General features: G+C 40.5%; 1 protein-coding gene across 1 annotated transcript in view; it reads right to left on the bottom strand.

Annotated features, from left to right (window-relative positions):
- KCNH4 (potassium voltage-gated channel subfamily H member 4) overlaps positions 1 to 27,256 on the bottom strand; it is a 1,657,012-nt gene that overhangs the window by 874,552 nt on the left and 755,204 nt on the right. Inside the window, exon 5 of the mRNA XM_044054725.1 lies at positions 22,531 to 22,771. Coding sequence (XP_043910660.1) covers positions 22,531 to 22,771 — 241 coding nt within the window. The remainder of the gene's footprint in view (positions 1 to 22,530; positions 22,772 to 27,256) is intronic.

Raw genomic sequence — 27,256 nt, 5'->3', positions numbered from 1 at the left:
CTTTACATACTAAATGGCTTGCATTGCCTTCAGTCAATTCTAAGTACTGTGTAATATGTGATCTCGAATTAGGAAATCTGTGATACAGTCTATCATTCAAAAACACATTTTCCTTCTGGGGAAAATAGCAGCTCGGATGTTTACAGAATAAGACAATAAGACTGGTACAAACTAACTGCCCTGACAAGGTCAGCAGTTTAAATTTATAATCAGAAAATCTATGACCTGTAGTAGCAATAATATATATATATATATATATATATATATATATATATATATATATATATATATATATAGATATATATATATATATATATATATATATATATATATATATATAGATATATATACCCAAATGCGAATAAAATCACAGTTTCACACTTGGTCTTTCTGGAAAATTACATATTATTACCGTTTTACAATAGGTCCTTTAGTCTATGATTTATAGTCAGAAAACCTCTAACAGAATAAATGAAGTCAGTTAAAAATATAGATATTTGTTCACAGGAAAAATTCCATACTTGAGTTTCACAGAGTAAGATAATTCCCAGGATTCAATAATTTCTTATTTATAAACTAGAAATAAAAAAATATGCATTTCTTCAATGGGAAAAAAATTACAGCTTTATAGGCTAACTGCTCATTCATTTATTTTTCATTTCTCAGTACTGTGTAACTTATGACTCATATGCGGGAAATCTGTAACAATTAAAGAAATATAAATATATGTGTGTGTGTGTGTGTGTGTGTGTGTGTGTGTGTGTGTGTGTGTGTGTGTGTGTGTGTGTGTGTGTATATATATATATATATATATATATATATATATATATATATATATATATATATATATATATATATATATATATATGGGTTCACTTTATAATCTCGAAATTCTGAAATACCGAATTTCAGAATATCGAGATCATAAAACCAAAACACCACAATACCGAATGCCCATAACCGCGAAATTCAAAATCCCGACACTTACATACACACACTCATATACACACAACTGCCCCTCACACACAAAAAAACTAACCTACAGTAGAAAAACTGCACCCCTCACACCTCCCCTACTTATATATCTAACTCCGAGACCGCACAATCACACACACAAAGGCAACTCACACCCACACAATTCACAGCCCCTTGCACACACACATCACAACCAAAACACACTAACATACACTATAGCACATAACCTACACGTTCATACAAACTTACCTGCACTTACATTCATTCATACACCGCAACACCAGAAGCTCCTACTTTGGGATTTCGAATTTCGCGTGTCTGGTTTTTCGTAATTCCGAGCATTCGGGATTAGAATCATGGTAAACTGAAATTCGGTATTTCAGTTTTTCGAGATTCTAAAGGGAGCCCATATATATATATATATATATATATATATATATATATATATATATGGATTCCTATTACAAGAACGAAAGTTCACTACTTCAAACTTGCAATAGGAAGCCTCACTTCTGTGAAAGTTCACTCTAATGCAAGTGAACTTTTGCATAAGTGCACTTCACTGAAAACACTACAGCACAGTGGAGGACATAAAAAACAAGCTATGTCCTCCACTATGGTGCGATAGTCATGGACCTTAGGGTTAGGGCACAGGTTAGGATAAAGGGATAGTTAGTAAAGCTATCTCCTTACCCTAACCCATACTCTAACTCTAAGGTTCGTGACTATTGCACCATAGTGGAGGACACTGCTATGTCCTTCACTGCACTGCGGTCGTCACGGACCTTAGGGTTAGGGCACGGGTCATGGTAAGGGGATAGACCGTAGGGCTATCCCCTTACTATGACCCATGCCCTAACCCTAAGGTCTGTGAGTACTGCATGGAAGTTCAGTACAACACCCGTTCGTTGTACTGAACTTCGTGTAAGTGCACTGCGATTAAGTGCACTTTCGCTGCAGTGAGCATTCCATGCACTATTTCGAATTAGTGAAAATTCGATCTAGTGTATGGAACCCGTATATATATATATATATATATATATATATATATATATATATATATATATATATACATACATACATATACACATACTTCGGAATTTGTTTTTTCAAACAAGTTGACTGTCCATTTACTTGTTTGTTTAAATAGATGAAAGTCATGGCACTTTGACGTAACATTGCAGTAGATTATTTTCCCTTTTTTCTCATTTCTGTTATTTCGGAGTTATTATTTATATAAGTTAAGGTATAAAGGGTGAAAACACCACTGAATTAGAAGATGTAGACATACAGTCCTCCCACATAAGCACTATTTTCCTATGTTCACAGAAACAACTTTAGCCAAAAATAGAAGCTTCAGTGATCAGGGGAAATACAGTTCAGAGGTATGCTTAGCTGCAATGAGGAAGATCTCATTATCTGTTAATTTGCATGTTTCGGAATCATGTGGTGGTACCATTAGTGCTAATCAGAACTCTCCTTCTGTAATCACAATTGGTGGCCCATGTATCATGTTGGTACACATACCACACTCATTTACTCTCCCACACACATGCATGCATTCAAACACACAAAAACAATCACAGGCACACACTTAGACCTCTCAAGTGTCCCTGATTTTGCATATTATAAATGCCCTGTCCCTTGAAAATTCCAGATGATTACAATGAATCAATAATGACAAACATTAGAGTTTCATAGGATCATAGGATCATAGGAGGTTACTAGACTAATGGCCCTGGGGACCTTGCAAGCCTAGCCAAGAGTTTCTCCCCAAAATGAAACCTCAGTTAGCACCTGTTGCCCCTGTCAGTGAGGGACACAGGTAAAACCCCTGGGACAAATTTGTGGTTTCCCATCCAATCATCAAGGCTATGCCTGAAGAGGGTCAGTGAGGTCCTCTGTTTGATGTGTATGGGAAGTCTATTCCAGAGACGGGGAAGCCTCTGGGAGACAAACCTGTATCTCCAGTAGGTTTTGTTGATGTCACATATTGGATTCAGGCCTTTTGAGTGGGTAGCACATGAGGAGTTAGACTTACAGATATGGAGCATCTCTAGTAGGGCAGGGTCTGAGATTGCCTTGTAGGCGAGACACAGATCACCTATGAGCAATTTGTACGATGCCGAGTAGAGTGATAGTGATTTGAGCCTGTCTGCATAGGACAGGTGTTGGAGGGTATGGATTCTCTTTGTGAGATATTTCAGTGACCTTTACAGTTGGTGCGGATGTTTGGAGAGGTACATACCAAATGGGGCATTATACACAATTATTGGTCTAATGAGGGAGGAATATAGAGAGGTAATAACTTCCTTTTTTTCTGGATGCAATCCCTTTACTTATGAAATGAACCAAGTAAAAGGCTTTTCTGACCACTGCTGCTACATGATGGTCAAATGTGAGGTTATCAACCTGAGTACCCAGGTCTCTCACCACAGGTTGTGTGTTTAGAGGGTTGTCATTGATGTGGTAATCAGTAGGGGTCATGTTTTTGCTGAATGGTATGATGACACATTTTTTGCATTTAGCTTGAGGCCATGACTTTGGCACCGTAGGCTCATAGGTTGATACTAGGCTATCGGCCCAAGGGCCTATACAAGCCTAGCCATAACAATTCCCTGGATATTTCTTCCCACAATATTTACTTCCTTGGACCCCTGTCTAGCAGGGTGACTGACGTGATCCCCGGGGTGAATTTCCTATCTCCCATCCAATTGTCAAGGTTCCTTTTGAAGAGGGCCAAGGAGGCACTCTGCTTGACATGCAGTGTATTCCAGAGTATGGGGAGTCTCTGGCTCAGGAACCTAAACCTCCAGCATGCTTTGCTCATTGTGATGACAAGGTTTAGATCCCTGGAGTGTGTGGCTCTGAGGGATTGGGATTCCTTCAAGTGGAGCATGTCCAACAGCTCAGGGTTTGACATGTCCTTGTACGTTAATCAGAGATCACCTCTGAGAAGACGATATACCACAGAGTATAGCTGGAGTTTTTTTAAATGTTCAGCATAGGGCATCTGCTTTAGGCCTGTGATTCTTTTAGTGAGGTATTTCTGTGGCCTTTCCAGCTGTTGCAGATGTCTTATGAGGTACATACCAAATGGGGCGCTGTACTCTATAATGGGTCTAATGAGGGATGAGTACAGTGGGACAATGACCTCCTATTTTCTGGATGAAAAGCCCTTAGTGATGAGGTGTGCCATTAGCTGCTGTGAGACCCTCTTGCAGTATGTTACCATAATTTGGGGAGTCAATGACAGCACCCAACTTACAGCCATCTGCAAACTTGGTCAGCCACAGGCCTTTTGTCTTTGCCTGGACCTCTGAGAAATAGATGCCAAACAATAGGGGTCCCAGGACAGATCCCTGGGGAACTCCATTACTGACAGGTCTGCTATCAGAGGTGGAGGTGCCTATTTTGACTTTGAGGGTCCTGTTGGTGAGCCAGTTGGCCACCCACCTGATGAGATATGGATTTATGCCAAGTTGTGTTAGCTTTTCGATGATGCCGGAGTGGAGGATTGTGTCAAAGGCCTTGACCAAGTCAAGGTAAGCTGTATGTACTGACCTTCCCTCATCCAGGGCCTTGGTGACAGCCTCAAAGAAGTCAACCAGGTTCAACAGGCAAGATCTGCCTTGACAAATCTGAACTGGGTGGGGTCAAGTGCTTGGAGATTGCCTATGTCCTTTTTTATGAGATCCATAATAATATGCTCCATGGCTTTGCAGATCAGACTTGTCAAGTTAAAGGGGTGATAGTTTCCAGGGTCAGTAGTGGCACCACCTTTGTGCAAGGGGATGAAAATGGCAGTTCTCCACTCTGCTGGAATGAATCCTGTACTTAGGCTGTGGTTGAAGAGGGTGCTCAATGGCGAAGCCAGTTCTTGTTGGAGATGGTGCAGAATACATCCTGGGATATTATCAGGTCCCATGGAAGCTGTGTTCTTTGCCTTGGATAGGGCCTGTAACACTTGATCTATGGAGATGTGAGGAGCAGGACAAGTATCATTGATGTCAAAAGGGCCTTTGGAGGGACATGGGGTGAAGTTTGCCCTGAACCCATCTACTTGCAGGATCAGTGTAAGTGATCCTGTTAAGTACTTATTCGGAACACACCTGGGCTTTGCCACGAGATTCCTCTAATGTAACTGAAGAAGACTTTATGGTTCCCCTTTGTTATGGAGGCAAATTTCCATTCATAATTGGCCTTGGAGGTTTTCACTAGTTATCTAATTTGCTTTTTAAGGCTAAGGAGGGAGGTTTTCCAATTTGGAATTTGTTCCTTTTTACCCTTGGACAACAGTTTCTTCCTTTTGCTATAAAGCCTGTTGATAAAGGATGCCCACAAAACAGGTTTGTGTGTCCTTGAGGAGCAGGTTTTAGTTCTATTGGGTATGGCTGAGTCCATGCAGTTGTACAGGTGCTTGTGTACTGCATTGGCGTACTGTTCAGCATAGCTGTCTGCATCCTCTGAGGGGGGCGGTGGTGTGAAGCTACAGATACCCTCTCTTAAGAGATTGTAGTCAGCTTTTGAGAAGTTTTTTAGCTTGATTACGGCTGGTGAGGTTGGGTGGGATAGAAACTTCGAATGAGATAGTCCAATGATCTGATCTCACCAGGGAAGAACATACTATGGGAGTGGAGCAGTGATCACCCATGTTCGTGAGAACCAAGCCCAGAATGTTATCTCCCCTTGTGGGGGATGAGATGAGTTGGTCTAGTGCATTAGAACTGATAAAGTTGAGGAATCATTGACAGAGTGCATTAGTGCAAGAATAGTTCACCCAGTCTATGTTGGGGTAGTTGAAGTTATCTAGGTTCAGGGTGTAAGGGGGTATCTTGATGGAGACAAATAGATCTAGGTAAGAGGAGTGGGTGTTCTGAGTCATAGAAGAGGGGGTCAATAGCTAGCTATGACTTGGGTGGGTGTTTTGCCAACTGTAAGTTGTACCTGGAGTAGCTCCAGTGCATCATGCTGGCAAACCAGTCTGGAGGTGTGCCTGTACTTAATGAAAATAGAGACTCCACCACACTTAGTCTTCCTGACCTCATTTTGGGGTCAGAATGGTGGAATGAGGTATAGCCTGGTAAGGCTGGGGTGCTCTCGACAGCCCTGAACCAAGTTTCCATGACCACACAGACATCAGCATCTTCCAGTGCAAGAGAGCCACCAGTGAGTCCATTTTCTGGTTAAGGCTCCTAGTGTTAAGCAGCATGACCTTCAATTTGCTTTTTGACAGATTTTTTTTTTTTTTGTTGGAAGGTTTGTCTTTGGGATATTGCCTAAAAAGGTACAATGGAGAAGATGAGAGCCTTGGCCAGGATCTGGAAACCCATTGGTGATAGGTGAAGGCCATCTCTGGCAAAGCATCGAGGCCTGTCGACCATGTCATCCCAGGCAGACAGTTGGAATGACATCAGAAACTAGGTCAATTGTTGAAGTGAATTATTTTTTGCTGGTGTTGTGGTATCATTCTTGGCGAAGGTAGGATGCTGCTTAGGACTAGGGTCAGACCTGCCTGGAACACATACTCTGAGATTTCAATCATGTCTGTCTTCATATCGTCCAAGGAGGTACATCCCAAGTCATGCACACCAACATGTACAATGACAGAGTTGTACTAGTACTTGTTGTGGAGAGACTTAAGTACATGCGTGATGTGGCAGATTCTGACACCAGACAGACATCTGACTGTGACCTTCTCCTTGTCGAGCCTGGTGAGGGGGACACTGGTGTTACTCACAACTGAGTCACCAATGACTAGTATGTTTGCTTTGTTGTTATGTCTCGTGGGCTATAATGGTTTATTGTTTTGCATTATGGGCTGTTTTTGTGAGACACTGGTGTGTTGTCTGCTGTGTGTGATGTGTTTGGAGTGTGTGTGGAATGTCTGTGAGTGTGTTTTGGAGGTCCCTGCTGTTTAGGTAAGTTTTTATTGAGGACCTTTGCATAGGTGTGTGAGTTGTGCTTGGCTATGTGATGTGAGTGGTGTGGTGTTTTTGCTGGCAATCTCCTCTTTGTCAGGATTACTGACTGTGGCATGAGAAAGCTTGGACTCCAGGTTACTGATGTATATGCATTTCTCGGAAGTGGAAGAATTATGTGCTAGGAGAAGACTGTTGTTAGTAAACATGAGACAGTTGCTACACTGTCTCTGTGCCCATGTTGACCAGGCTGGCAGGAGAAACTGATGGGAATTGTCAAAATATAGTGTTTCGAATGCTTGGGTGGAGTTATTGAGAGGGGGTTTTGATAAGGGTTTGTCCACAAGACTGTAGACCACAAGAACCTTCTTAAATGTAAAGTAAATGGCCTGAAGCACAGGTGCTAAAACCAAAGCTAAAATGCTTAGAATAGGGACAAATTTAATCAGGCTACTAATAGGGTTGCCACCTTTTTAAATGCTGAAAGTGGTAAATTCTTTGTAGAAATGTGAGGTTTTACAGGACAAAACATACCCATGGACAGTGAAAAGGTCAGAGCTTCACTTTTTTGCCTAAATAAAAGGTTATTCTTGTAACATTTGAGTTGCTTATGCTACCTTACACCCCTAACAGAACTCTTAGATCTGAACATCAAAACTTAATTTCTGTCCACAAACCCAAACGTCCTGCTGGCCAACTTCTCCTCTCTTTCTCACTAGGCAAGAAATGGAATTCTCTCCCTTCCTCTCTAAGAACTATATCAAACTCAGACAACTTCAAAACCCAGCTTTTCAAACACCTGTCCACTAAATGGAAATGTACTTGCCTTCACCCTACCTAATTCTAAGTATATGCCCCCAGGAGGTTTTCTTCCGGGTTCCTAAGCGCTGTATAACTCCCATACCTATTTTCCTAATAAGTGGATCTAAGCTCTCTGCAACGCCTATAGCTACTTATCACGATTCCAACTTTGTAAATAGTATCTCACTTTAAACGAGTGCATGTAAAGTGTTTCATCATTTACTTTAAAAGTGTGTGTGTAAAGTGTTTCCACATTTACAACATAAGAGTGTTTACTCAAATGAATCTGTACAGTACAACCCTTAAGATCAACCACAATGAATTTTGTTGATTATGCATGACATTGAATGTACATATTTGTAGCTGTTCTATATAATGTATCTTTTATACTTTTGTATTTTCCATATCTTTACTTTATTATATATCTTGGAGCTTTTCTCCCCGGGCCTCCACTGAAAACGGGACATTTGGCCCCAGTGGACTTCCCCGGTAATCAAACTGGAAATAAAATGAATAAAATAAAAACATTTCTTGTAAGATTCTGGTGTTTCAGATACAAAATAACTTTTTTATGCAACTGTTAAACTTATGCTATATTTTTGTCCTAAAATCTCAGGACATTTGCCATTTTTTAGTTTTTTTTTTTTGTGGGACACAACTGCCCAAAGAGGGACTGCTCCTCGCAAAGAGGGCCAGGTGGTAACCCTAGAAGCAGTAATAAATGCAGCAGGATAAAAGCACTTGAACACTTAAGAGCACACAGCAAAAATAAGGTAATAAAGTATGAAGAACACAGTTACAGTAAAAGCAGCTGAATAAAGTGTGATTTTTTTTTTTTAAGTGGGAAGGGAGGAAACAGAAGATAGTTCAAGGTTAGGGAACTAAGGGATATGGGTTGGCCTTCCTAAACGCTCTCTCTCTCTCTCTCTCTCTCTCTGCTCAGAACACTGAGCTGATGAGATAGGACAGGGAGGAGTGTCCAAAGTCAAACAAGCAAGGGGTAGTCCTACCCAAATTATCTAACTGCACTATGCTGAGTGATCAAATGAGATTGGACTGGGAGGAGTGAAAAAATCAGATTTATAGCAGGGGCAGGCAATTCCAAAGCCACCAGGTTTAACACTACAGCAACACTTGGCAGGGAGGCAGGAAAAACAAACAGTGCAGACAACAAAGAACAGAAACAATAAAGCAAATATATAAATAAAACAGATATATAAATACAGCACAGTGCAATCGAGTTGCAAAAAAGTGTACTTAGCAGTTTGGTGTATCAGATGGTAATAGAATCCAACACAGCCAGGAGAATTTAGCTCTGCTCTATCAGCTCTGCACACATTCACAGAAATGAAGTGTGTACTAGAAGTGCAACACAGAAAATACACCTCAGGCACTAGCTAAGACCTAAGATGAGCTGGCGCAACAACCCCCACCTGAAACTAGCTACTGAGTTACCTTGAGAAACAAACAGTGCAGACAACAAAGGACAGAAGCAATAAAGCAAATATATAAATAATACAAATATATAAATACAGTACAGTGCGAGTCGAGTTACAAAAAAGTGTACTTATCAGTTTGGTATATCAGATGGTAACAGAATCCAACACAGCCAGGAGAATTTAGCTCTGCTATATCAGCTCTGCACTTCTTATTATTCAGAAAATACTTCCTGATGCAAAACCTGTTATTCTATTAAGTTTTTACATGACTTAGAATAATATTTAAAGAGCGTCCATGCTGTCTAATTCCCACCCCCAAGTATTACAGACTTTGTTCATTAATCAAAAGGAGTTGGGAAGTATGACAGTCACCCCAACATGTCCATATTTATACATTTACATAAACACACACACACATACACACTCACATCTCATGAGACTCAATGCCCTTTACCCAATCACACTCACAAACAAACTCACCCATGCACCAACACACAAACACCAAAGCACTTACTCTAACTATCCCCCAAATAACTTGTCCACTGTGACCTTGGCATTTTACCACACAGTGCAACTGTTTCATTATAATGTAGAGCAATGTTTTGGCTAGTGAAACATTTTGTTGTTAATGAACTTGAAATCATTTAATGTGTTCCCTGGGTGATTAGTGTATTTCAGTTATTTTTTTAAATCAGTGTTGATTTTCCTGGTTTGCATTAGCTTATTTCCTATTTCTCAGTGATTTACTGATTAGACATAATAGAATTTCAGTGATTTGAATTAATTACCTTTTGGTAGTTTTGCACGCACGCGTGAACACACACACACACACACACACACACACACACACACACACACACACGCACACACACACACACACACACACACACACACACACACACACACACACACACACACACACACACACACACACACACACACACACACAAACACACGTGTATTGTACTACCTATTTCATATAGTATTGTCCCACAAAAATGGCTCACCATTGCTTGTGTATTATATGGCAATGTAGGAAGGAGACCTCCTATGCATTAAGAGGTCCTGGTAGAAAAATGAAAGGTGCTTTCTGTTGAAATGAATATCAGTAGGAAATAATGTTATGTTACCTACTAGAAAAAAAATCTTTATAGATGTAGACTGTTCCTTTATTAAATGGACTGTGTGAGAACATTTAAAATTAATAATTTACTATTAAATAATTTAAATAAATAAATAAATAAATAAATAAATAATTCAATGCTTATAAAACATATAACCAAACACAACCTCCTCTTCAACACCCAGCATGGTTTCTGGCCCAACCACAGTACTACTACTACTGCCCTCTTCAACTTCACCATCATAGTAAACCAATACAGAAATGAGGGCAGCCTTGTTTCTTCACTATTCCTTGACCTTTCCAAAGTATTTGACACAGTGTAACACCAAAAGCTCCTCTCTGAACTGACACAGTTTAACACCAAAAGCTCCTCACTGAATTTGCAACTCTAGGTCTCACATACCCCTCCCTCTCCTGACTTCATGGTTATTTATGCAATCGTCAGCAGGCAACTAAATGGCAACAAAACTTTTCAGCATTTCAACCAATCTCTGTTGGCATTTCCCAAGGATCAATACTTAGCCATTCTATTTAATATTTGCATAAATAAACTTCATACCACTACAACACTTGCTGCTCTTGTACTATATACCAACAATTCAATCCTTATCTGTTCTGCCCCACCCATAACAAAATTACAGGAAGTCACTCAAAAATCATTCACTGACATTGAAATATGGCTAACAAATTCTAACTTGCTGCTTAATGCCAAAGACACACACTTATGGTATTTAGTCCAAAACAACATCTAAAGCAGGAACATACATTTAATTTTGTCTCAAGTTAATAATACAAAAATAGAAACCCTAAGCCAAACTAAACTACTCAGAGTAGTAATAGATGAGAACCTCAATTTGATCACCACATACTTCATTGGGCAGCACAGTGGGTAGTGCTGTCACCTCACAGCAAGACGTTCTCTGACCTGATTGTCAGCTGGGGTGCCTTCTGTGTGGAGTTTGAATCTCCTCCCTGTGTTTTCATGGGTTTCCTCCCACAATTGAAAGACATGCAATAGATGGACTGGGCACTCTAAGCTGGCCACTTGTGTGGTGTGGAAGAACCACAGTGGCTAGGCTAGCCACTTGGTGGTGTAAACCTTTCCTCTAGATGATTGTCAGTGTTGAAGTGACATCCTGACCTCATGTGCAAAAAATGGGAAAAGGGGTTATGGATGGTTACTTTATTCCATCAAGAAAACTCATCAAAAACTCAACTCCCACTATTGGGCAAAACACTACCTAACAGATCAAGCAAGGATTACCTTAGCAGCAACATAACTATTTCCTTTTCTACTATATGCTTCCTCTATTCTTACAAATATCAGCACTACATATAAAGCTAAACTAGCCTCCTGCTTCTACAAAATAGTACAATTTGCAAACAACCAACTTACAAATACACCATTGCCATGCCGTAGAACAATTAAACTGGTTTGAACTCCCAAAACAGTTGACATACTCACAACAAAATCCTTACCCACACCCTACTGTACTCTCTAGACAAATGTCCAGTATTACAAAATACTCTACTTTACTATTCACCCGCTAGAGAACTTCCCTCCAGCAATAAACTTTTCCTTTATATCAGAAGGACAACCAACACTGATGGAGGCTCTCTCTACTCTCATTATGTGTCAAAACTCTGGAATGAAGATTAGATAGTAAACTTAAATAGTTTCAAAACTTTGCTTAAAAAGCACCTATGACAAAGATGTTTCTGTTCTTCCTGCTCACCTGGCTAGCTTTACTCAGAATAATTTTCTCCAACTTTTACAACCACTTTCCTTCCCAATCTTTTTGTACCTTATCATTCCTCCTCATACTGCACTTATCACTCCTCCTTATACTGCACTTATCACTCCTCCTCATACTGCACTTATCACTCCTCATACTGCACTTATCGCTCCTCCTCATACTGCACTTATCACTTCTCATACTGCACTTATCGCTCCTCCTCATACTGCACTTATCACTCCTCCTCATACTGCACTTACTGCTCCTCCTCATACTGCACTTATCACTCCTCCTCATACTGCACTTATCGCTCCTCCTCATACTGCACTTATTGCTCCTCCTCATACTGCAGTTATCACTCCTCATACTGCACTTATCGCTCCTCCTCATACTGCACTTATCACTCCTCATACTGCACTTATCGCGCCTCCTCATACTGCACTTATCACTCCTCCTCATACTGCACTTATTGCTCCTCATACTGCACTTATCACTCCTCATACTGCACTTATCGCTCCTCCTCATACTGCACTTATCACTCCTCCTCATACTGCATATATCACTCCTCCTCATACTGCACTTATTGCTCCTCCTCATACTGCACTTATCACTCCTCTTTATACTACACTTAATGCTCCTCCTCATACTACACTTATTGCTCCTCATCATACTGCACTTATCATCACTCCTCATACTCCACTTATCACTTCTCCTTATACTGCAATTATCACTCCTCCTCATACTGCACTTATCACTCCTCATACTGCACTTATCGCTGCTCCTCATACTGCACTTATCACTTCTCATACTGCACTTATCACTCCTCCACATACTGCACTTATCACTCCTCCTCATACTGCACTTATTGCTCCTCCTCATACTGCACTTATCACTCCTCATACTGCACTTATTGTTCCTCCTCATACTGCACTTATCACTCCTCATACTGCATTTATCGCTCTTCCTCATACTGCACTTACCACTCCTCCTCATACTGCACTTAATGCTCCTACTCATACTGCACTTATTGCTCCTCATACTGCACTTATCACTCTTCCTCATACTGCACATATCACTACTCCTCATACTGCACTTATTGCTCCTCCTCATACTGCACTTATCACTCCTCCTTCTGCTACACTTATTGCTCCTCCTCATTCTGCACTTGTCACTCCTCCTCATACTGCACTTATCACTCCTCCTCCTACTGCACTTATCATTCCTCCTTATACTGCACTTATTGCTCCTCATCATACTGCACTTATCGTCACTCCTTATACTGCACTTATCGCTCCTCCTAATACTGCACTTATTGCTCCTCCTCATACTGCACTTATCGCTCCTCTTCATACTGTACTTATTGCTCCTCCTCATACTGCACTTATCACTCATCATACTGCACTTATTGCTCCTCCGCATACTGCACTTATTGCTCTTCCTCATACTGCACTTACCACTCCTCCACATACTGCACTTATCACTCCTCCTTATACTGCACCTATCACTCCACCTCATACTGCACTTAACACTCTTCCTCATACTGCACTTATCACTCCTCCTCATACTGCACTTATCACTCCTCCTTATACTGCACCTATCACTCCTCCTCATACTGTACTTATCACTCCTCCTCATACTGCACTTATCACTCCTCCTCATACTGCACTTATCACTCCTCCTCATACTGCACTTATCACTCCTCCTCATACTGCACTTATTGCTCCTCCTCATACTGCACTTATCGCTCCTCCTCATACTGCACTTATCACTCCTCATACTGTACTTATCACTCCTCCTCATACTGCACTTATCACTCCTCCTCATACTGCACTTATCACTCCTCATACTGCACTTATCACTCCTCCTCATACTGCACTTATTCCTCCTCCTCCTCATACTGCACTTATCGCTCATCATACTGCACTTATCACTCCTCCTCATACTGCACTTATTGCTCCTCCTCAAACTGCACTTAGCACTCCTCCTCATACCGCACTTATCACTCCTCTTCATATCACACTTATCACTCCTTCTCATACTGCACTTATTACTCCTCCTCATACTGCACTTATCACTCCTCTTATACTGCACTTATCACTCCTACTCATACTGCACTTATCACTCCTCCTCATACCGCACTTATCACTCTTCATCATACTGCACTTATCACGTTTCATACTGCACTTATCACTCCTCCTCATCCCGCACTTATCACTCCACCTCATACTGCACTTAACACTCTTCCTCATACTGCACTTATCACTCCTCATACTGCACTTATCACTCCTCATACTGCACTTATCACTCCTCCTCATACTGCACTTATCACTCCTCCTCATACTGCACTTATTGCTCCTCCTCATACTGCACTTATCACTCCTCCTCATACTGCACTTATCACTCCTCTTCATACTGCACTTATCACTCCTCCTTATACTGCACTTATCACTCCTCCTCATACTGCACTTATCACTCCTCCTCATACTGCACTTATCACTCCTCATACTGCACTTATCACTCCTCCTCATACTGCACTTATCACTCCTCATACTGCACTTATCACTCCTCCTCATACTGCACTTATCACTCCTTATTATACTGCACTTATCACTCCTCATACTGCACTTATCACTCCTCCTCATACTGCACCTATCACTCCTCATACTGCACTTATCACTCATCAAACTGCACTTATCACTCCTCCTCATACTGCACACTTATCCTCCTCATACTGCACTTATCACCCTCCTCATACTGCACTTATCACCCTCCTCATACTGCACTTATCACTCCTCCTCATACTGCACTTATCACTCCTCCCTCATACTGCACTTATCACCTCCTCATACTGCACTTATCACTTCTCCTCATACTGCACTTATCACTCCTCCTCATACTGCACTTATCACTCCTCCTCATACTGCACTTATCACTCCTCATACTGCACTTATCACTCCTCATACTGCACTTATCTCTCCTCCTCATACTGTACTTATCACTCCTCCTCATACTGCACTTATCACTCCTCATACTGCACTTATCACTTCTCCTCATACTGCATTTATCACTCTTCATACTGCACTTGTCACGCCTCCTCATACTGCACTTATCACTCCCCCTTATACTGCACTTATCACTCCTCCTCATACTGCACTTATCACGTTTCATACTGCACTTATCACTCCTCCTCATACTGCACTTATCACTCCTCATACTGCACTTATCACTCCTCATACTGCACTTATCACTCCTCCTCATACTGCACTTATCACTCCTCATACTGCACTTATCACTCCTCCTCATACTGCACTTATTGCTCCTCCTCATACTGCACTTATCACTCCTCATACTGCACTTATCACTCCTCATACTGCACTTACTCCTCCTCTTACTGCACTTATCACTCCTCCTTATACTGCACTTATTGCTCCTCCTCATACTGCACTTATTGCTCCTCCTCATACTGCACTTATCACTCCTCCTCATACTGCACTTATCACGCCTCCTCATACTGCACTTATCACTCCTCCTCATACTGCACTTATCACTCCTCCTCATACTGCACTTATCACTCCTCATACTGCACTTATTGCTCCTCCTCATACTGCACTTATCACTCCTCCTCATACTGCACTTATCACTCCTCCTCATACTGCACTTATCACTCCTCATACTGCACTTATCACTCCTCCTCATACTGCACTTATCACTCCTCATACTGCACTTATCACTCCTCCTCATACTGCACTTATCACTCCTCCTCATACTGCACTTATCACTCTCCTCATACTGCACTTATCACTCCTCCTTATACTGCACCCTCCTCATACTGCACTTATTTGTCCTCCTCATACTGCACTTATCACTCCTCCTCATACTGCACTTATCACTCCTCATACTGCACTTATCACTCCTCCTCATACTGCACTTATCACTCCTCATACTGCACTTATCACTCCTCATACTGCACTTATCACTCCTCCTCATACTGCACTTATCACTCCTCATACTGCACTTATCACTCCTCCTCATACTGCACTTATCACTCCTCCTCATACTGCACCTATCACTCCTCATACTGCACTTATCACTCCTCCTCATACTGCACTTATCACTCCTCCTCATACTGCACTTATCACCTTTCATACTGCACTTATCACTCCTCCTCATATTGCACTTTTCACTCCTCATACTGCACTAATCACTCCCCCTTATACTGCACTTATCACTCCTCTTCATACTGCACTTATCACTCATCCTCATACTGCGCTTATCACGCTTCGTACTGCACTTATCACTCCTCCTCATACCGCACTTATCACTCCTCCTCATACTGCACTTATCACTCCTCCTCATACTGCACTTATCACTCCTCCTCATACTGCACTTATCACTCCTCCTCATACTGCACTTATCACTCCTCCTCATACTGCACTTATCACTCCTCCTCATACTGCACTTATCACTCCTCCTCATACTGCACTCCTCATACTGCACTTATCACTCCTCCTCATACTGCACTTATCACTCCTCATACTGCACTTATTGCTCCTCCTCATACTGCACTTATCACTCCTCCTCATACTGCACTTGTTGCTCCTCCTCATACTGCACTTATCACTCCTCATACTGCACTTATCACTCCTCCTCATACTGCACTTATCACTCCTCATACTGCACTTATCACTCCTCCTCATACTGCACTTATCACTCCTCATACTGCACTTATCACTCCTCATACTGCACTTATCTCTCCTCCTCATACTGCACTTATCACTCCTCCTCATACTGCACTTATCACTCCTCATACTGCACTTGTCACGCCTCCTCATACTGCACTTATCACTCCTCCTCATACTGCACTTATCACTCCTCCTCATACTGCACTTATCACTCCTCCTCATACTGCACTTATCACTCCTCCTCATACTGCACTTATCACTCCTCATACTGCACTTATTGCTCCTCCTCATACTGCACTTATCACACCTCATACTGCACTTATCACTCCTCATACTGCACTTATCACTCCTCCTCATACTGCACTTATCACTCCTCCTCATACTGCACTTGTTGCTCCTCCTCATACTGCACTTATCAGTCCTCATACTGCACTTATCACTCCTCCTTATACTGCACTTATCACTCCTCCTCATACTGCACTTATCACTCCTCCTCATACTGCACTTATTGCTCCTCCTCATACTGCACTTACTCCTCCTCATACTGCACTTATCACTCCACCTCATACTGCACTTATCACTCCTCGTACTGCACTTATAACTCCTTCTCATACTGCACTTATCACTCCTCCTTATACTGCACTTATCACGCCTCATACTGCACTTATCACTCCTCCTCATACTGCACTTATCACTCCTCCTCATACTGCACTTATCACTCCTCATACTGCACTTATCACTCCTCCTCATACTGCACTTATCACTCCTCCTCATACTGCACTTATCACTCCTCCTCATACTGCACTTATCACTCCTCATACTGCACTTATCACTCCTCATACTGCACTTATCACTCCTCCTCATACTGCACTTATCACTCCTCATACTGCACTTATCACTCCTCCTTATCACTCCTCCTCATACTGCACTTATCACTCCTCATACTGCACTTATCACTCCTCATACTGCACTTATCACTCCTCCTCATACTGCACTTATCACTCCTCCTCATACTGCACTTATCACTCCTCCTCATACTGCACTTATCACTCCTCATACTGCACTTATCACTCCTCCTCATACTGCACTTATCACTCCTCCTCATACTGCACTTATCACTCCTCCTCATACTGCACTTATCACTCCTCCTCATACTGCACCTTATCACTCCTTCTCATACTGCACTTATCACTCCTCCTCATACTGCACTTATCACTCCTCCTCATACTGCACTTATTGCTCCTCCTCATACTGCACTTATCACTCCTCCTCATACTGCACTTATCACTCCTCATACTGCACTTATCACTCCTCCTCATACTGCACTTATCACTCCTCCTCATACTGCACTTATCACTCCTCATACTGCACTTATCACTCCTCCTTATACTGCACTTATCACTCCTTCTCATACTGCACTTATCACTCCTCCTCATACTGCACTTATCACTCCTCCTCATACTGCACTTATCACTCCTCATACTGCACTTATCACTCCTCCTCATACTGCACTTATCACTCCTCATACTGCACTTATCGCTCCTCCTCATACTGCACTTATCACTCCTCCTCATACTGCACTTATCACTCCTCATACTGCACTTATCACTCCTCCTCATACTGCACTTATCACTCCTCCTCATACTGCACTTATCACTCCTCCTCATACTGCACTTATCACACCTCCTCATACTGCACTTATTGCTCCTCCTCATACTGCACTTATCACTCCTCCTCATACTGCACTTATCACTCCTCCTCATACTGCACTTATCACTCCTCATACTGCACTTATCACTCCTCCTCATACTGCACTTATCACTCCTCCTCATACTGCACTTATCACTCCTCATACTGCACTTCTCATATTGCACTTATCTAGCCTCCTCATACTGCACTTATCACTCCTCCTCATACTGCACTTATCACTCCTCCTCATACTGCACTTATCACTCCTCCTCATACTGCACTTATCGCTCCTCCTCATACTGCACTTATCACTCCTCCTCATACTGCACTTATCACTCCTCATACTGCACTTATCACTCCTCCTCATACTGCACTTATCACTCCTCCTCATACTGCACTTATCACTCCTCCTCATACTGCACTTATCACTCCTCATACTGCACTTATTACTCCTCCTCATATTGCACTTATCACTCCTCATACTGCACTTATCACTCCTCCTCATACTGCACTTATCACTCCTCCTCATACTGCACTTATCACTCCTCCTCATACTGCACTTATTGCTCCTCCTCATACTGCACTTATCACTCCTCATACTGCACTTATCACTCCTCATACTGCACTTATCACTCCTCATATTGCACTTATCTAGCCTCCTCATACTGTCCTTATCACTCCTCCTCATACTGCACTTATCACTCCTCATACTGCACTTATCACTCCTCCTCATACTGCACTTATCACTCCTCCTCATACTGCACTTATCACTCCTCATACTGCACTTATCACTCCTCCTCATACTGCACCTTATCACTCCTCCTCATACTGCACATATCGCCCTCCTCATACTGCACTTATCACTCCTCCTCATACTGCACTTATCACTCCTCCTCATACTGCACTTATCACTCCTCATACTGCACTTATCACTCCTCCTCATACTGCACTTATCACTCCTCATACTGCACTTATCACTCCTCCTCATACTGCACTTATTGCTCCTCCTCATACTGCACTTATCACTCCTCCTTATACTGCACTTATCTCCTCCTCATACTGCACTTATCACTCCTCCTCATACTGCACTTATCACTCCTCCTCATACTGCACTTATCACTCCTCCTCATACTGCACTTATTGCTCCTCCTCATACTGCACTTATCACTCCTCCTCATACTACACTCCTCCTCATACTGCCTCCTCATACTGCACCTATCACTCCTCCTCATACTGCACTTATCACTCCTCCTCATACTGCACTTATCACTCCTCATACTGCACTTATCACTCCTCATACTGCACTTATCACTCCTCCTTATACTGCACTTATTGCTCCTCCTCATACTGCACTTATCGCTCCTCATACTGCACTTATCACTCCTTCTCATACTGCACATATCACTACTCCTCATACTGCACTTATTGCTCCTCCTCATACTGCACTTATCACTCTTCCTCATACTGTACTTATCACTCCTCCTTATACTGCACCAATCACTCCTCCTCATACTGTGATTATCACTCCTCCTCATACTGCACTTATCACTCCTCATACTGCACTTATCACTCCTCCTCATACTGCACTTATTGTTCCTCCTCATAATGCACTTATCACTCCTCCTCATACTGCACTTATTGCTCCTCCTCATACTGCACTTATCGCTCCTCATACTGCACTTAACACTCCTCCTCATACTGCACTTATCACTCCTCCTCATACTGCACTTATCACTCCTCCTCATACTGCACTTATTGCTCCTCCTCATACTGCACTTATCACTCCTCCTTATACTACACTTATTGCTCCTCCTCATACTGCACTTATCACTCCTCCTCATACTGCACTTATCACTCCTCCTCATACTGCACTTATCACTCCTCATACTGCACTTATTGCTCCTCCTCATGCTGCACTTATCACTCCTCCTCATACTGCACTTATTGCTCCTCCTCATACTGCACGTATCACTCCTCATACTGCACTTAACACTCCTCCTCATACTGCCCTTATTGCTCCTCCTCATACTGCACTTATCACTCCTCCTCATACCGCACTTATCACTCCTCTTCATACCACACTTATCACTCCTCCTCATACTGCACTTATTACTCCTCCTCATACTGCACTTATTGCTCCTCCTCATACTGCACTTCTCACTCCTTCTCATACTGCACGTATCGCTCCTCCTCATACCGCACTTATCACTCCTCTTCATACTGCACTTATTACTCCTCCTCATACTGCACTTATTGCTCCTCCTCATACTGTACTTATCACTCCTCCTCATACTGCACTTATCACTCCTCCTCATACTGCACTTATCACTCCTCCTCATACTGCACTTATCACTCCTCCTCATACTGCACTTATCACTCATCTTCATACCAGACTTATCACTCCTTCTCATACTGCACTTATCACTCCTCCTTATACTGCACTTATCACTCCTCCTCATACTGCACTTATCACTCCTCCTCATACTGCACTTATCATCCTCATGCTGCACCTATTCTGTAAACTCTTACTTTTTGTCCTTCTCTTACACCTCACCACTAACTACAATTCTTCCCGTGTCCATTCATCTTCCTGCTCATTTCCATAACTCCTCCTTTCATTTCTGTTTCATCATTTTTAAGCTGCATTCCTCTTGTCTGTCTGTAAATTAGTACTAAGCCAAAACACCCAAGTTTGATCTTTTTCCTTGTAGCGATCATCCTATAAATACATTAATTGTTACTGTATGTTATTTCTGTATTCGATACTTAGGCAATTTATGTTAATTTCTTTCTTTTTTTGTGTTAAATTTTTATGTTCATGTATGAAATACTTAAAATATTTAAAAATCATGTAAATAAGCTCATGTATAGATGTTTTTACCCTGAAATTATAAATGTACATCATGTGTAACTTACATGTGGAGCTTTTCTCCAGGCCTCCTGTGAAAATGGGTTTTGCCTAGTTAGACTTTTCCTGATCAACAAAGACAAATAAATAAATAAATAAACAAACAAATAAATAAGTAAATAAATAAATAATATTATTGAAAGAGTCAAGATTGCATATATTGCTCAAGACCCCAGAACCATAACCATTGCAAATGAGAAATAAGACTGTACATTGGGCCCTATACTTGTCAAACAGAATGTTGACTGATGGCTTTTAGCAGCTCTTATTATGGGTAAAGTCATCCATTGCAAGCATAAAATTACTAGCCACCCTGAACCCCAACTCATCTGAGTTCCATGACACAAGGCAGTGGTGCTTTCTTGAAGATTTTCTGATAAAGCAGGAGACTATAATTATAAAGTGCACAGGCTGGTCTCATGCTTGTTCTGTTCATGCTTTTGTAAAGTAATAATATAACTGTTATAGATGTAAAGAATAAATCTGAGCTCCACAGTTCAGCATTTCTAAAAGATACTACAGTTATTGTACCCTGATACAAAGGCAAATAGTGATGGGTACCAGGAGGAATGACTAGATAGACAGCACTGAAATGAACAGCGCCTGATTTTGAAACTGCACTAAAATGTTAAAAAGTGCCTATTGCTATATTTGTGAAAGCTGATTCATTTCTTATAGTGTGCCTTTTAGTATATTATGTTGCTTCACTCTCAATAGGTATCTTTACTCTACACACATCCAGAGCATCTTTACTCTATAAGCATCCAGAGCAACAAAATGTTTTTCCTTCGTCCTATAACATAGTGGTACTATGTTTAAAACTGTCAACCAAACAAAAATATCAATGGTTACGTGGCTTTCAATAGACAAATGCATTCATTATGCTTCAGGAATGATATAGATTACTCTGGTACTAGTCTAATAGGTTCATAGGTGTGTGCTAGGCTAATGGCACTGGGGCCTTTACAAGCCTAGCTCATAGGATTACCCTGGCATTGTGCCACCCAATCTTAGTTCCCTTGGCTACTTATGTGGGTAATACCAATTCTGACAGTTTTATGACTGTCAGTCTTATACTGTATTTACTATTAGTACTTGTATTTAATGACAGATTAGCCACAGACTGCAAGTTTTACTTATTTCTGTTATATATTTGTCTGTATCTGGAGATATATTATTCAGTATTCCTTAGCATATTTTGCAGCAAATGTTTGTACTTAAGAAGATTTCATGAAATTTGGATAGAACATACTTACCAAGGATGAAAAGCATTTCTACTACAATATCGCTCACGATCGTGGTTCGAGCTGCTGAAACATCATCATTATTAGTGAAGCAGACATTGTATGGAACCGTCACAGCAACATAGAATGTAGCCAGCAGGATGAGCCAGTCCCAGAGTGCTTTAAAGATGCTGTAGTGCAGCAGAATGAAGTAGGATTTCTGAATGGCGGCCACCTTGTACTCAGGCAGAGATGATTTGCTTTCTAGAACATTCTATTACATAGCAAAGATAACATTAAGGTTAGCATATGGAAAAATGTTTCAGAAAATTATTAAAGTATTTTATTGTCATATCTATTATCCTATTACTATTGTTGCAATAATTATGCAAGCTACTTAGCAGCTATTCTGGGAAAATGTCAAAAATGTATTAGAATTTGCTTAATCATGTCTTTTGTTATTAGAAATTATATGAAAATTCCACATAAAGCATTGTTTTCAAATGGATTTTTTATTCTTACTCTTCTGAAATATAAGAAATGCTTCTAGCATTATGTAAATTAGCATAAGGCAGAAATGCAGTTTTACAACTGTGCCATTACTGCAAATATTTTAAATGTTGTCTTTATAAATTACATGATTTTACTTAAAGTTTTACAACAAATTTGATTCCGTTTACCAACTGTTCAGCAGCTATGCTTGGATAAATATTACAATTGAATAACCTAATTTGTATGTCATATCCAAGTATAAATTTAAGATCTGAAGAAAAAAACACATTGCAGCTGGATATGTTAAATAATCTCACTATTTTTACGGGTTTCTTAGCTCATATATGCTGAGTAGACCAATAACCTATCACAGACATTTCTGAGCATACTGTATAACCACTGAAACAGTTTCATGTGACAGTAACATCTGAACTAGAGGAAAAAATGTATTTAGATATTACCTGTAGTCTAGTTTTGAGAAGATGTATTAACTAGGTAGTAGAAAAAAGTATCAAAATAAAATGTACACTTAATCCATAGCCATAACACTGAAAGAAAGAAGTAATTTCTTTTCATGAAGATTAAATGTGACACCAAGACAATGAATGATAATATTATGTAGAAGATTCTTGCTGAAATAGGTCAGATTAAGATGTTGGTTATTAATGGTGCAATGCATGAGACCTTACAATCTATGCTGTGTTTGTTAGGAAGAAGTCACTGTATACAGCACTGTTTACAGTACTAAACGGTATGATTTTATTGTGACATAGCTTACATTACTGATGATATATTACCATATTTGTGTGTCCATTTTATTAATCCTTTGAATATCCTTTTAGCTCTCAAGATAATGTCTCAATTTCCAGCCTTCAGTCTGGCATGCTATGCAGCTTCCACTATGAGTGGACAACATTAAACTCGCAGTGGATTGGAATCCCTGAACTGCACCCCCCCCCCCAAAAAAAAAAAACAAAACAATTTTTAAGTGTTTTTTGCAGTGGAGGCAAGCCCTCTGCCCTCCCTGAACTTATATATACCAACTCTACAGTCACACCAACTTGAAGTGAGGGGAAATTCCCCCAAAATGGCATCACTGCTAGCACAATTTACTGACAGTGATTTCCTATGTAGGAGCTCTAATCCTCAGCAGTTTGAATTTCAAGCAAGTGAGGCTACAGAATTCAGTCTAAATTCGACCCATAAGTAAACATTCTATGCACTGATACATGGCTTATCACACATAACTAACAGTTCCCTGTGTAACTTTGATCATATTATCAAGGACATCATCAGTTTACTAGTGGTAATTTTAGGTGTAGTTGCACTTCTACTTTTACAGTTCTGAAATTTTGTTTTTTTCTCATTTGTCTTATTTCTTGGATGTGTTTCGGACTTAGACATCTGCATTTCTTTCACTAAGGTAGTGTAGAGGTGAATGGTAAAGGAATCCAAATATGAAGCTTTTTACTTCTGTATTTTGTCTCCACCTCTAACACTACAGTCCTCTGAGGCTTATATCGGGCAAGTTTCTCCTGGCTCACTGAGACTCTGTTTTATTTATCTCTCTCTGTCTCTCACGTTCCCATTCACAAATTTTCCTACAGTAAGTAGTGACTGGTGCATTCTTCTAAGTGGGGTGTAAGACATGTTGGAAAATAAACTCACTGAAGATAATATAATTGCATTTAACTAGACAAATAAATGAAAACCATTTGCTCTAAATATAAAATGATCAAAACCATGAAAGCATAGCCAGCTTTAGGCACCAGCTAACCCTGCGGTCGCTGGGGACCACCTGTTCTTGGGGGCCCCTAACCACAACAAGTTATCTTAACTTGATGTAACATGTCCGTCAAACTAACAGAAGCTAGTACAGCAATCTTGTGTACTTAATAAACCAGCTGGGTAATAAGTCTTATATCTCCTTACAAATTCAAATATATCTCTGGTTATAGTAACAGTGCTTTATCAAGCAACAGGCTTCACAATTCCATTAAATATTTTACTACTGACATAGTGACATTGGCTTAGTTAAACCCTGCTAATGGAAAACACTCCACTAAAAATAACAACATAGCCAACTTTAGGTACTGGCAATACCCATGGCTGTAAGGGGGCCCCCTTAATCATCATTGACTGTGTAGGGACCCCACAAAAGTTGCACCTGGTTGGGGAAAATGAGAAAAAATGTATCAATTTCCTGATTATGCTCTTTAACCTGAACAGGTATGTGATATGACCCTGTTATGATAAAGCTGATAATGAACATAAGCAGTGTAAACATTAGTGGGTTCAGCAACCCAGAATGATTGATCTCAGTGCAAACCCTGGATTTTAAGAAGAGTGGATGCTTTCCGATCTTCAGGGATGGTTTTCTCTTTCATGGAGTTTTATAAATACTGACAGAACACAGTATACTATAACTTTCAACTTCTTTTCAGAAGAATTCAGCACAATACCAACAACAGTAGAATAAAGCCTCAAAATCAGGAAGAAGAAATATTACTCCAATTAAATTAAAAAAAATAATACTATAACACCTTTTGCATCAACATGCATTTTTTGGACAAGAAGTATAAAACTCTGATATCTAAATGTATTGACTATAATCCTGAATGATTTACAAGCACATACAACTTTTTATGAAGGACAGGGAAAAATTATGTGGAAAAATCAGGGAAGGTCTGTGAAATCAGGGACAGTGACAGGTATGCATTACTCCTTAATGAGGTAAATAAAACTGATTTATCCATGCTGTTGTTTGACAAGTTACTGATCTGGTGTGACAGTACCAGTGTTGCACAATGTATTGCTATTTGCTGAAATAAGTACAAAACTATTATTGCTATGGCTTATGCTTGTGTGTGTGTTTAAAAAATATCACAGATTTTTATCTGTGCACACACTCAGTAATGCCAGGACACAAACACTACTTTTCTGGATATCAGTAAAAAATGTAGCTAACAAATAATTATATTTTAAAAGTAATTCATTAAATATATCACAGCATATTCAGACACTTAGATCTTCTGAGAGACTGGGGGCCCCCACTCCTCAGACTGTATAACTGGATACAGGGTTCCCTTAATCATCCTTGACTGTATGGGGGTCCCCTCAAAAGCTGTTGATGGTTGAGAAAAAATTAAGAGAATAAATGTATTTATATTCTGATTATACTCTTTAACTTGAACAGGGCTGAGATATGACCCTGTTAGGGGAAAGCAGATAATGGCCTCTGCTTTCAACTGCACCCATTCTAAAACCAGCCCTAGGTTATGTGGGAGGAGGGGGGATTGCGTGGTTATTACTTCTTTAAGTTTCATCACAGTCAATTCTTAAAGGTGTTCACATGAGGTTATTTAGCTTGTGTTTTGGCTGAGGACAGTGTGATCATTGTTTCTTTTACTTTTCTCACAGACCTCAGAGGTGTACAAAGAAGGTTAGTATAGCTTGTGCAGGGACATTATGTTGTTTAGGAGCAACAAAGTATAACACATTACTGTCATCATTATTTTTTTCACTTTCCTCACAATCACACTTCAGGCATGTTGATAGTTTGGGTTGAGGAGTGAGGATAAATGCTAGGTATATGTATGTCAGCAGTCACTTGAAATACATGACTGTGACAATTTGAACCTCTACTTTCATCCCAGTCTAACACCAGATGTATGTATAGGCAGTCTTTTTTTGGGGGCAGGGTTAGGGAGGCAGGCAGTCCCTAGATAGGACCTGTGTATTCAGACAACTGGCTTTTTAATTTATTGTGATATACTATTTTGTCATCTTTGAACATGAACCCTTGGGTACAACTTATGTCTTCTTTGAAAAAAAATAAGGCTGTTTTTTTTTTTCTTATGCATGTTTTTTGTTTAGGTCACCATTGGATTAAAAGCCTGGGAAAATGCTCTAATATACATCTCTGAGCATCAATAACCCCTATGGTTTCTTGGGCCCTGGCTTATTTGAGTTATTTCCTAAATAAAGATTATGGCTGTGCTTACTTGATTAGGAAAGGTGTGTTGAAAGGATGCAAGGAAAACTAAAGCTGAACAGCAACACTATTTCTTTCCTTAATCATAACTTCTGCTCAAGCCATCATTGGATAAAAAGGTCATGTAAAAAGAAAAAAAAAACTTTAAAATGCACTTCAGAGCAAAGAGGAAGTTATGGCTTCTTGAAAAAGCTGAAGAGCAAGGCAAAATGTGTGAAAGGGAAGAAAAAAGTAATGTTCGTGGTAGAGGGAGCCCAAGATGGAGGGAAACAG

This window comes from Protopterus annectens, chromosome 13.part0 (genome assembly GCF_019279795.1).
Source record: "Protopterus annectens isolate FY-2018-M chromosome 13.part0, PAN1.0, whole genome shotgun sequence".
NCBI classification, from domain to species: Eukaryota; Metazoa; Chordata; order Ceratodontiformes; family Protopteridae; genus Protopterus; species Protopterus annectens.
The sequence above is the reverse complement of the archived record's forward strand: the minus strand, read 5'-3'. Positions and strand labels throughout refer to the sequence as shown.